Genomic DNA, 12,752 nt, shown 5'->3' on the forward strand with positions numbered 1-12,752 from the left:
TTCAATAAAATTGCAGACACAAATGCCTCTATCTCCCAAAGAAAACAAAGGCTATCTGATGGTATTAAAATACCAGCATATTCAGTTGTGTACATATATATAAAATAATTTTACTTTTTATTAGAAACATTGGTTTTGTTGGTGGTGCTGAGGACCAAACCCAGGGCCTCACACACGCTAGGCAAGTGCTCAACCACTGAGCCACGCCCCAGCCATATATATACAAATTTTGATTTTTTTCCCCAAAGGGAACTTCTTTTTTTAAAGGCTATCTCCTTCACCACTCCTGTTCCCCAAGACTATTTTCTCTTTTAACTCTGTAAATGTTAATGCTAATACTTTAATCAACCTAATATCATGAAATAGTCTTCTCTATCGGACACAGCCTGTCTTTTTGACCCCCGATTTCACTGTATCCTACAGAGAGAACTGAGAGATGAGACGCAGGGAAAGACTGAGCTCCAGAGACGTGCGTCAGGTCGCCCTCATAGAGGTAGCTCAAGTCAACCTGGATGCCTGGCAATAACAGCTCGAGCACACGCTCCGCTGCTGCTGGCTGACAGAACAGGGAGGGATTCGCCATCTACAGAGGAGAAAGACCTGAGCATCAAAAGTACAGACAGAAATTCATTTGTGTTTAAAAAACTTTTATATCAATGTGCTGACCATGGCAACTGGAGACGATGATGTTTAAAGGGATTTTTTCCTTTTATAAGTTTTATTTTAATTTTTTTACGTGTAGATGGACAAAATATCTTTATTTTATTTATTTTTATGTGGTGCTGAGGATCGAACCCAGTGCCTTACACATGCTAGGCAAGCACTCTACCACTGAGCCACAACCCCAACCCCCTTTTATACGTTTTTAATGTCTTTAAAAAATAAGTTTAAGATCACAGAAAAACTGCAAGAATACAGCAAGTCTTATATACTACCTAGATATTCCAACTTATCTTGTGTAATTCACATAATATACAATTCTCCATTTCAAATACATAAGTCAGTGGTTTTTAGCGTATTCGTAGAGTTGTGCGATCATCACCATGATCTAATTTTAGAACATGTTTTTCCCTGCTAAAAGAAACTGTGTACTTCAGAACTCAAACCCCATCTCTCTCCTTCTAGCTCCTGGCAACCATTAATCTGTTTCCTTTATCTATGGATGCGCCTGAACTAGAAAGTTTATGTAAATGGAACCAAGAAACATGAGGTCTTTGTCGATTTCACTTGGCATGACTTTAGGGTCCATCCATGTCATAGCATTTATTAGCACTTCATTCCTTTTTATGGCCAAATAATCTGTTGCTTGGATATATCATATTTTGATTATTCATTCAACACTTAATGGACACTTGGGTTATTTTCACTTTTTGGCTATTGCAAGTAATGTTGCTATCAACAATCAAATATATAGCAATTTTAAATATTTTGTCACTTTTGTTTTTCAAAGGGCTTTCTTTCTCTGTTGTTAATAACAAAGAGAACTATTAATAAATCAATAAATTCTGCCCCTAATGTAATTTTTCAGTATTCATAATGTCAGCTCAATATGCTTTGATATTCGGATGACCGCAAGCACCTACAAAGGGCTTTGCAATGCTCATCCTAAATGTCCTCAACAAGCTGCTGGCCTTCTTTAATGATGTGTGTTGCAGCCTGCAGCCAGGTAGGAGGTGTGAGGGCTCACCTGTCTCCGGTCAGCCTGCAGGGGAGGGGGCGGGGGCCGGGCGCAGTCCCGATAGAGCATCCTCAGCCGCTCACACTGCACCTCCACAACAGCAAGTCGCTCTCCTGCAGAGGGGCACAGGGAATCTGTGGAAACAACTCCTACAACCCTGAACAGAACTCTGACTCCTCTGGAGTAGCACTGAAGCAAAATTCATTTATAGACATCATTTAATTCCTTACAAAGGAGCAAATGCCCTGGGACATCTTTGACTATGACACAGTCAGCAGCATGGCCATGTGGCCGCGTGCATAGCTTGGATGAGGCTATTTAGATGCAGAACCTGGCTCTACTACTCTGTATTCACTTCTCACTTCCAATACAAGGGTAATAATAGTGCCTAAATCTCATGGTTTTTTTTTCCTTTTTAATTTTTTTTTTAGTTGTAGATGGACACAATATCTTTATTTATTTTTATGTTATGCTAAGGATCATACCCAGTGCCTCACACTTGCAATGCAAGTGCTCTACCACTGAGCTACAACTCCAGCCCTCTTGTAGGGTTTTGAGACGATGAAATGAATTAACTCAGTTAGAGCCCTAAGCTTAGCTCCTAGCACAGGGCAAATAATGGGAACTATTATTCATATTTCTAGTAAATGAAGGCTATTATTCTTAATATCTAAAATGATTTTTAAAAATTAATGCGTATTGAGCCAAATGCAGTGGGGCACACCTGTAAGCCCAGCAACTTGGGAGGCTAAGGCAGGAAGACTGCAAATTCAAGGTCAGCCTCAATAACTTAATGAAACCCTGTCTCAAAAATAAAAATTGCTGGGTGTGGTGGCACATGCCTGTAATCCCAGTGACTCGGGAAGCTGAGTTAGGAGTATCATGAGTTCAAAGTCAGCCTTAGCAACTTGGCGAGGCACTTAGCAACTCAATGTCTCTAAATAAAATACAAAAAAGGGCTGGGGATGTAGCCCAGTAATTAAGTACCCCTGGGTTCAGTCTCCGGTATCAAAAAAATAAAAATAAATAAAATAAAAATCATCTTTATATATCAGTATAAAATGCCCTAGGTCCAGTCCCCAATAAAAATAAGCCAATCAATAAATTAATTAATGTCTATTGAGTGCCTCCTATGAACCAGGCACACTGCTAGATATTGGAGAATATGAAGACATAGGAGGGTATATAAAAAGTGTGAGCATGCACACAAACACACATCCACACAAAGGAGCATAAAGCTTCACTGTATGTTTATGTGACATAAGGCCTAAGCCCAGGCACAGATGAGTGGGCAATAATTTCATTCTAGAATCCATACAGGCTTAATGAAGATAGTATTGACTTCGATCTTACAAGAGACAGAAATGCAATAAACAGAGAAGAAAGAAAATTCTGGTGGCTTGACACTATGAGAAAAGGTCTAGAAAAGTCAAGTGCAAGAGGTATTAAGAATATTTCATGGGATGGGATCCTGGCTCAGTGGTAGAGCACTTGCCTAGCATGTGTCAGTCGCTGGGTTCAATCCTCAGCACCACATAAAAATAAACAAACAAAATAAGGTATTGTGTTCATCTACAACTAAAAAAATTTTTTTTAAAAAAAGAATATTTCACACAACACATGGAAGTTAACACACAATGGATCAAAAAACACCTAAACAACATAAACCCTATAGCTAAAACTATAAAATTCTTAGAAGATGATATAGGCGTAAAGACTCTAGTCAGGCCATTTGGACTATAAATCCGCTAATATTTATTTCATTCCATTTTTAAGGTTTTTTGCTGTTGTTTTTTTGTTTTTGTTTTTTTTTTTTTGGTACTGGGAATTGAACTCAGAGGCACTTGGCCACTGAGCTACATCCCCAGTTCTATTTTGTATTGTGTTTAGAGACAGTATGTCACTGAGTTGCTTAGTGCTTCATTTTTGTTGAGGCTGGCTTTGAATTCATGATCCTCCTTCCTCAGCTTCCTGAGCTGCTGGGATTACAGGTATGTGCCACCATGCATGGCCTATTTCTTAAGGTTTTAAAACCATTAAAAAAATTTTTTTTTTGTAGTTGCAGATGGACAGAATGACTTTATTTTACTTGTTTATTTTTATGTGGTGCTGAGGATAGAACCCAGCACCTCAAGCATGCTAGGCAAGTGCTCTGCTGCCGAGCTACAATCCCAGCCCTTAAACCATTTTTATAGACACAAATTTACAACAGATACTAATGGTTTTTAGATATGACACCAAAAGCACAAGTCACAAAAGAAACCTGGGTAAAGTGATTTCTTCAAAATGAAAATTTTTGTTATTTCAAAGTATATTATTAAGCAAGTGAAGAAACAACCCATAGAACAGAAGAAAATATTTGCAAGTTACATTTGTCTTGGGACTAGTATATCTAGAATACATATAGAACCCTTGTTACTCAATAATAAAAAGACAAATAACCCAATTTAAAAATTTCCAAGGGATTTGGACAGAAATTTCTCCAAAGATGATGAACAAATGGCTAATAAGAATGTGAAAAGATATTCACCATGATCAGTTATTAGGAAAATGTAAACTAACACCATCATGAGGGACCATTTCCCACCTGTGAGGATAGCTATAATAAAAAAGGTAGACAACACCAACATTTGTAAAACGTGGAGTAACTGGAGCCCTACATGTTGCTGGAATGTAAATGATATGGTCACTTGAAAAACAGTCCCTCAAAAAGGAAAGCAATTCCTTAAAAGTTAAACATAGCCAGGTGTGGTGGCACATGCTATAACTCCATGTTCCCAGGAGGTTGAGGCAGGAGGACTGAAAGTTTGAAAGCAGGGTAGGCGAATAAGAGATTCTGACTCAAAGTTAAGTAAGTAAGTAAATAAATAAATAAGTAAAAGGGCTGTGGGTGGAGCTCAGTAGAGAACTTGCCTAGTATGTGTGAGGCCCTTGGTTCAATCTCCAACACCACCAAAACAAAACCACAAAAAAACCCCACAGAATTATCATGTAAGCCAGTAGTTCCACTTCAAGGTATATACCCAAGAGAACTAAAAATATATACCCAAGTAAAAACTTATATAAATGTTTACAGAAGCATTATTCATAACAGTCCAAAGTAGAAACAACACAAGTATCCATCAATCAATCAATAAATAAAATGTGGTCTATTCATACAACAGAATGGGATTAAGCCATACAAAAGAATGAAGTACTATAATATGAATGATTATGAAAATATGATGCTGGTGAAAGAAGCCTGACCCCAAAGGCCACATACTATATGATTCCATTTACATGAAATGCCCAGAAGATGCCAATTTATAGAATAGAAAGCAGATTCGTATTGCCAGAGGCTAAGAGTAGAGATTAGGGTAGTAACCACTTACTGTGTATATGAGCAGTTTTTTGAGAGGACAGAGGTAGAAATATTAAGGAATTAGTGGTGAAGCTCACTGAATTGTCCACTTTAAAGTGGTAAATATTATAGTCTGTAAATTATTCCTCAATTTTAAAACATTCCTGGATTAAAAAAAAAAAAGTAAAGTACACAGCCAGGTGCCTATGATCCCAGCAACTCAGAAGGCTGAGGCAGGAGGATCATTAAGTTTGAGGCCAGCTTCAGTCACTTAGCAAGGTTCTGTCTCAAAATAGAAAATAAAAGGATAGGGGATGCAGCTCAGTGACAAAGTGCCCCTGGGTTAAATTCCCAGTAAGAAAAAGCAAAGCAAAGCAAAGCATAGGGTTTATGTCAGACAGTGGCTAAGGACTAATCTACTTACACTGTAGCTACAGACACATAGCCACCTAAGGGAAGAAACAGACACACCCAATGTAATCCCATGATATGAATCACGAAACAAGAGAGATAAGGCAACTTTAAGACAGAGTCAAAGAGGGGCCATCAGTACAGCGGGCCCATAAGGTGTGTGCCTGGGTCCTTTATATTTGGGGTACAAATGTGGATCTTTGTTTCCCAGTGGTCAGGAGGAAGAGAGAAACTGTTCAATTATAGAGCTTATGGAGGCCATAAATAAGTCACCTAGTCATAAGGAGACCAACTATTTCTCACATACACTTTCTAACTATTTTGTTTAAATGACTTAGAAAATTATTCTGGACGACCTCACATATAGAATAGATGATACAATGACACCTGCAACAATGCTGTTATAATTAACCAGTAGCAGTTTCCATGGCGAAGATTCATGCTAAATAACAAGGTAGAAGCTATGCTTGGGGTTGGGGAAGGGAACAGAGCTTACTTGATAAACTTCATTTGCCATGAGGTTGGCTTAAGGTAATAGCAGACTCTATAGTGTCTGGTGTGAGAATTTAAAAGTCCTACACTTCAATGAAGAAAAACCTTGTTCTTCCCTGTCATAGTAATAAGAAACTGAGTGGTCTGCTGTGACTCTGTCCAGGGCACAGGCAACAGCTTGGCATCAGTAGCTAGGAAAACCAGCCACACGGGGCAGCCGCTGCTCCTGACAAGCAGCCACTCAGATCAGGGCTTTAGCAAGATGATAGAGGTGACAGTGTGGAAAGAAACAAGGTGAGAGGAAAGAGCTGGGAGCACAGTGCTGGTGGGGAGCTGGTGTGGAGACTGGTAGGGCAGGGCTCAACTCCAGAAGGATGTCGGCAAGAGACATGAGGACAAGGTGGAGGCACTTGCTCGGCTACTCCTGGAGCAGCCACAGTACTCGGAGTATTAACTGGAGCAGGGAAGTCAGGAAGGAGAGCTGATTCCTGAATAATCGGCAACTCTGATTATAAATGTGGCACATTCCTGAGGCTGGGGAGGGGACATGGTGGAGAAACAGCCAGCAGGCCTGGATCTCCACAGAAGGGAGACAGTGAAAACTCAGGAGAAGGGCAAGGAGAAGATGGTTCAGGGTAAACTCAGGGCACCATTTCCTGGAGTTTGGTCTGAAGGTCACTGTGCCATAACCACCTGGGCCACTCTTTTTTTTTTTTTTTTTAAAGAGAGAGTGAGAGAGAGAGGGGGACAGAGAGAGAGAATTTTAGCATTTATTTATTTTTTCCTTAGTTCTCGGTGGACACAACATCTTCGTTTGTATGTGGTGCTGAGGATCGAACCCAGGCCGCACGCATGCCAAGCGAGCACGCTACCGCTTGAGCCACATCCCCAGCCCACCTGGGCCACTCTTAACAGCCCTGAGTTTCTGGTGGCTCTTGGGCAGCAGTTTATCTTTTTCTATTATTTTCTTGGGAAGTAGTTTAACATGATTCTGAGTTTTCTTAGGAATTTTCAGATTGAGAGCATCTAGGTCAAGAAATCTGTAAATTAGAAAGTTGGGAGAGGGAGAGACAGCTGAACCTGAGGTTCTGGTTCTCTAAAAGTGTAAAACAAGTCAAGACCTCTTTTGGTTTCCATGGGCTTTGTCTTCAGGTTTGAATCGTGGCTTCCCTTGCTGTTTCAACTCAGAGATCCAGGTAACCTCTTAGGAGTACTACTTCTTCATGGGAACAGCTCCTGGGAGTGCTCCCGTCCTGTGTGACACTAAGTGCTCTCCTCTTTACACAGAGAAGTTATAAGATTTAGATCTCAGTTATTATTACAGTGGCCATATCTGTTACTTAAGTAAGACCAGACGAAGGAAAATAGTGGGAGGAATTCATTGAAATATTTTTGAAAATCTGAGGATCAATATTTACTGTTATAAATTTCATGACAGTTTTATATATCAAATAAAAGGCATTAAAAAATTAAAATCCTAAACTGGGTGGAGTGGCACGCACTACCTGTAATTCCAACTACTTGGAAGGTTGAGGCAGGAGGGTGGCTTGAGCCCCAGAAGTCCAGGGCCAGCCTGGGTAACATACTGAGACTTCATCTCTGAATGAATGAACGAATGAATATCCATTCCATTCTGGCTTCTCTTCATGCCCCACCCCTCCTAATATCACTTATTAAACAGAATTTCTCCTGAGCAGAACTATAATCCCACCTGGGCCATAAGAATCCACTGCTCTGTTACAAAGTAACCCAGAGTACACGATGTTTTCTTTGATTATGGGTAAGTGACCTTGCAGTAGCAAAGTTTGATATTTACTTAAAGCTTCAAGGCTATTTCTGGGAATCTGATAAGTGAATTTTTAGTCACAGTTATTAGTATGCATTTCCCACATGGTTCTCTTTGTTCTTTTCCAATAAGGAATACAATTAGGTGGACAATGATCAAAACCATGTGAGACTACTGCTCTAAACTACTACAAATCTTGGCTTGTACATTAAGCACCAATGTTAATTTTACAAATTAAGACCATTTTATTCTATAAAATATGTAGAAGAGAACAATGAGGAATGGTCCTGTAGAAAAAAAGTGATTAAGTCAGCAAATTTTATGTTTGCAAAAAAAAAAAAATTGTTTGCTACAATCAATTGAAATATTTCTTAAAATGTTTTCTAAGCCAAGAATACGAAAAAAGCAGAGGCAGTGAACTAAGGACCTACCAGAAGTAGCAAACTAAACTATGGGCAAGGACCTGTCCGAAGTAATTTTACCCTAGCAGCCCAGGTAACTCATTTTCTCCCATTTTTTTCTCTAGTCACAGATCTCTCTGAGGTTTACATATGACTGGTTCTTCCAGTTGGAACTTCTACTGAATCTTCTTATAAAAGAAGAGATTTGAGAAGTAAATCAGATACAAATAAAGACAAATATATTGGGGAGAAAAAAAGAATAAAGATAAATTAAGAAATGAAAAACAAATAAATCCCAAGAGAAATGACCACAGGGAAAAAGAATAAAAAAAATATGCACAGAAAAGGTATTAGAGAGTTATGGACAAAGTAAATGGTCTAAGAAATAATAAATAATATAGATTAAAAAAATGACCAAAAAGAGGATTTAAAGAGATTTAAAGGCAAAAACAAATAACAGAAAAAATGCAAGGCAACTACCAATTTATAGGAAATATGAGGGCTAAAGAGCATGTTAAGTGACACCTATAGGGACACAAGCAGCAAAATCAAGACTGGGAAAATCTTTTAGAAAATGTATACCATGCCAAAAAATAAATAAATAAGAGAAAGAGGAAACTATGCTTTATAAGAGTTGTATAAGACATAGAAATTATACCATGAACTTTATTTGGGTCCTTATTCAAATAACCAAATGTAAAAACAAATATGATCTTTATAGGAAAACTAGGAAGTGAAATGCTGACTAGATGTTTACTTTTATTAAAGAATTATTAATAAACCTTATGGGGCTCTCCCAATGAGCTGTATCCCTACCCCCATCCCTTTGATGCCAGGGATTAAACCTAGGGGCACTTAACAACTAAGCCATATCTCCAACCCTTTTGAGTTTTTATTTTGAGATAGCGTCTCACTAAATTGCTTAGGGCCTTGCTAACTTACTGGGGCTGGCTTTGAACTTTTGATTCTCCTGCCTCAGCCTCTTGAGCCACTGGGATTACAGGTGTGCACCACCATGCCCGACTGTAGCCCTTTTTATTTTGAGACAGGGGATTATGAGGTTGCCAAGGTGGGCCTTGAAATTGCATTGTCCTGCTTTAGCTCCCTGAGTTCAAGGGAGGATCATAGGCGTAAGTTACTGTACCCAGCTAAGAGGTCTTATATTTTAGAGAAACATACCAAAATATTTACAGATAAAATAATATCTAGGATTAAAATTATCCCAGGGATGATAGCATAGATGAAGTAGGATCCCCTGTGAGTTGAACTATTAAATTTGAATGATGCAAACACAAGGGTCTAGGACACTGTCCCCCTACTTCTGTATGGTTTTGTACTTTCCCTTAACACCTACCCCCAAGGATGGATGTCAGTGTAAACTCAACCTTGAATTCAAATGTAGCCCATGACAATAGTCAGAATATATATGCCACCCGTTAGGGACTTCTTATTCATATTTCTGATAGGGAAATAAAGGCAATGAATTAATATAGATGGAGAAAAGAAAATATTCTAGCAGGGGCCTAAAGGTAAACTGAAGAATGCCTGCTTCCTCGCTGGTATGACTGAAAGCTTTTGACTTATATCTGTAGGTCTGGGATATAAGTGAGTTGTGATATACACTCTCCTAGAACTCAGCTGCCTCATGTATGAACACAGTTAATAATCCATTATCAAACAGTAGAGGTGCTGATTATGTGCCATCAAAGAGAGTGGTAAGGAAAGGTACAGGTACTTACCAGCACTGCATTCCTGGGCTACCAGATTAAGAACTTCAACAGCTGCTGGACACTGCTGTATGAATTCTTCACAAAATAAGCTGTCTTCTAAAAGCTGGGCCATGACCAGGCATGCTCTTAATGTTAAAAGATTTACAATATTTCAAAGTCATCAATGTTTACTCTCTATAATGTCAACTGTGAAAAACATTTCAATCAATTTTGTCCCCCAGTTTAGACTCTCTACTCCTCTTGCTTTTTCTTTTCTTAAAATATTTATTTTTTAGTTGTAGGTGGACACAATTATTTATTTATTTATTTATTTATTCATTCATTCATTCATTCATTCATTCATTCATTCATTCATTCATTCATTCATTTATTTATTTATTAATTATGTGGTGCTGAGGATCGAACCCAGTGCCTCATGCACGCTAGGCGAGCGCTCTACCACTGAACCACAACCCCGTCCCCTTTGCTTTTATTCTTGGCTGGACTGGCTTGGAAATATACAGTCAGTCCTCCATATCCATAATATCCACAGGAGTTTTGCATCTACAGATTCAACCAACCACAGATCGAAAATATTTGGGAGAAAAAAAATTGCACCTGTACTGAACATACACAGACAATTTTTTGGTTTGGTCATTATCTCCTTAATAATACCATCTATCAACTAGTTATAATGTAGTAGGTATCCTAAAGATTCTATACAGGGCTTAAAATATACAGGAGGATGTGTGTAGGTTCAGTGCAAATACAACATCGTTTCATACAATGGCTGGAACAACCACAGATTTTGGTATCTGAGGCAGGCCTGGATTCCATCTCCCACAGAAGTCCAAGAACGACTGTATTAGCAACTTTTCTCACACAGTAACTATTGAACTGCTTAGATAGTCTCCACTAAACAGATATGCAAAATGCCAGGTGACCAATCTTTTTTTTTTTTTTTTTTTTTTTTAACTGTAGATGGACACAATGCCTTTATTTTTTATGTGGTGCTGAGGATGAACCCAGTTCCTCACACATGCTAGGCAAGCACTCTACCACTGAGCCACAACTCCAGCCCCTAGGTGACCATCTTAAAAGCTTTCTCTAAACTGTGCTATTTGGACAATAACAGAGTTCCAGAAGCAAGAGAGAAAAATATATATGCTGATTTCTCTCTCAGGATTCAATGTACATATTAGAAATTTCTGAGAGGTTCCATGGTCAGAAAAGAAACTTGTTACTCCTATTTAATGGTAAATAAATGTATTTGCGGGAAGAGATTGCTTTCCTTTCCAACACAGATAATTCCCTGGTCTTCTGGTTATCGGTTTGGAAAATGATAGACCAGAAACACACCATTGTGGCTGAAGCCATTTGAAAAAATGGCAGTGTTATTCCTGTGACAGAACAAAGTGCTTCTGCCAGAGCAAACCATGCAGCTCGTGTATGCATTCCACATGTAGTAGCTCAACTGCTTGCTTATTTTTTCAGGAGGACAGCTCAATTTTATTTCCGAGTGCAGAAACAGGATGCAACAAAAACTGCAAAAATCAGGCACTGCAATGAGCTACAGTAAACAGTACAAGACAATGGTTTCTGTTCCACAGCTGGCATGAGCTTCAAGCTGTAGACCCTTAAGCCCGAGGTGGTAGGGCCCACCCAGCACCCCAGATAACCTGGGAAGCATCTGGGGTGGGTGCTTACCTTGTTCTTATTTCAGCCAGGAGCCGGACGACTGCCATCACAGGTGCAGAGCCATCTCCTGTTGCAGGAAGCGAGGTGTGAATTGAGAGACTGCCTTCCTGTGGAAGCAGCATGGACTGAACTGCCTGTACCACCTTTTCAGTAATGGACAGTTTGTGGAGGGGCAGTGCCTGAAGGTGGGACAAGATGGGGACAGAAAGTTAAAGTAAAATCATCAGAGAAAGTCATAAACCAGATCAAATTTATCAAAAATACAATATACTATGGAATATTCCTAACCAACAAAGAAATGAATTTTGTTATCTAGAGGAAAAATTTTCATACAAATGTAACTCTTCAGTAGTTACAACCAATATATAAATAAATACACATCACAAGTAAAATTTAAAATACCAAAGTATCTGTTTCTTTACTTGGCAAGTGCATGTTAACTATTGCAGAACAGCTACGATTTTCAGTGACATTTTATAAAATATTTCAAAATCATCTTACCTCTGACCTTGGAACACAAAGTCTAGACAATGGAATAGTCAATGTGTCTGACGCTTGAGAAGTCTTTCGACAGTCTATGGGTGGAAATCTGACTGTAGCGATACCTTCCTGTTCGTTGATAGAAGCCACTACTCCAATGCTTCCTGATATTCCTCTACCTAAAACCTAGAGACAGAGATGGATTAGCACTACCTGTCAGCTCTGATGTGTGTGCAGCTATCTAAAGTGACAAGCAGGAAGTGTCCGTTTACAGCTGTCATTACCTGCACTACAGTAATCATTTATTCTAGTGTGGGTATTAGCCCAGGATATGAATCAAAATAGTAGGTTTAAAGGTGATCACAACATGCCATCATCTCAAGCTTGCTTGCCTTCCTTCCATTTTCTTTCTTTTTTGGGGGTACTGCAGACTAAAACCCAGAGACACTCTACCTCAGAGCTACATCCCCAACTGCTCTCTCCATGACTTTTTTAAAAAAAATTTCTTTTGAGACAGGTCTCACTAAGTTGCTGAAGCTGGCTTTAAATAGGGATTCTTCTGCCTCAGTCTTCTGAGTTGCTGGGCTTACAGGTGTGTGCTATCATGCCTAGCTCTCAAATTTTCAATTCTAAAATATTGCCAATATTAATGACTTTAGAGAACACACATATTGCAGTTAACATTATAAAGTGTTTCATTAGTTTTTTGAAAAATGTATAGTACCCTGTAGATTAAAATTCATGTTGCTCAGATTCC

At 38.9% G+C, this 12,752-nt stretch overlaps 1 protein-coding gene across 7 annotated transcripts in view; it reads right to left on the reverse strand.

The window, feature by feature from the left end:
- Hectd4 (HECT domain E3 ubiquitin protein ligase 4) overlaps positions 1-12,752 on the reverse strand; it is a 177,864-nt gene that overhangs the window by 42,171 nt on the left and 122,941 nt on the right. For all 7 annotated transcript variants that reach the window (XM_078039056.1, XM_078039054.1, XM_078039055.1 and 4 more), the window contains exons 42-45: positions 12,017-12,181; positions 11,525-11,694; positions 9,848-9,963; positions 1,688-1,791 (exon numbers count right to left, since the gene is read on the reverse strand). In XM_078039056.1, coding sequence (XP_077895182.1) covers positions 1,688-1,791; positions 9,848-9,963; positions 11,525-11,694; positions 12,017-12,181 — 555 coding nt within the window. The remainder of the gene's footprint in view (positions 1-1,687; positions 1,792-9,847; positions 9,964-11,524; positions 11,695-12,016; positions 12,182-12,752) is intronic.

The sequence above is a fragment of the Ictidomys tridecemlineatus genome, chromosome 2, assembly GCF_052094955.1.
Source record: "Ictidomys tridecemlineatus isolate mIctTri1 chromosome 2, mIctTri1.hap1, whole genome shotgun sequence".
Lineage (NCBI taxonomy): Eukaryota > Metazoa > Chordata > Mammalia > Rodentia > Sciuridae > Ictidomys > Ictidomys tridecemlineatus.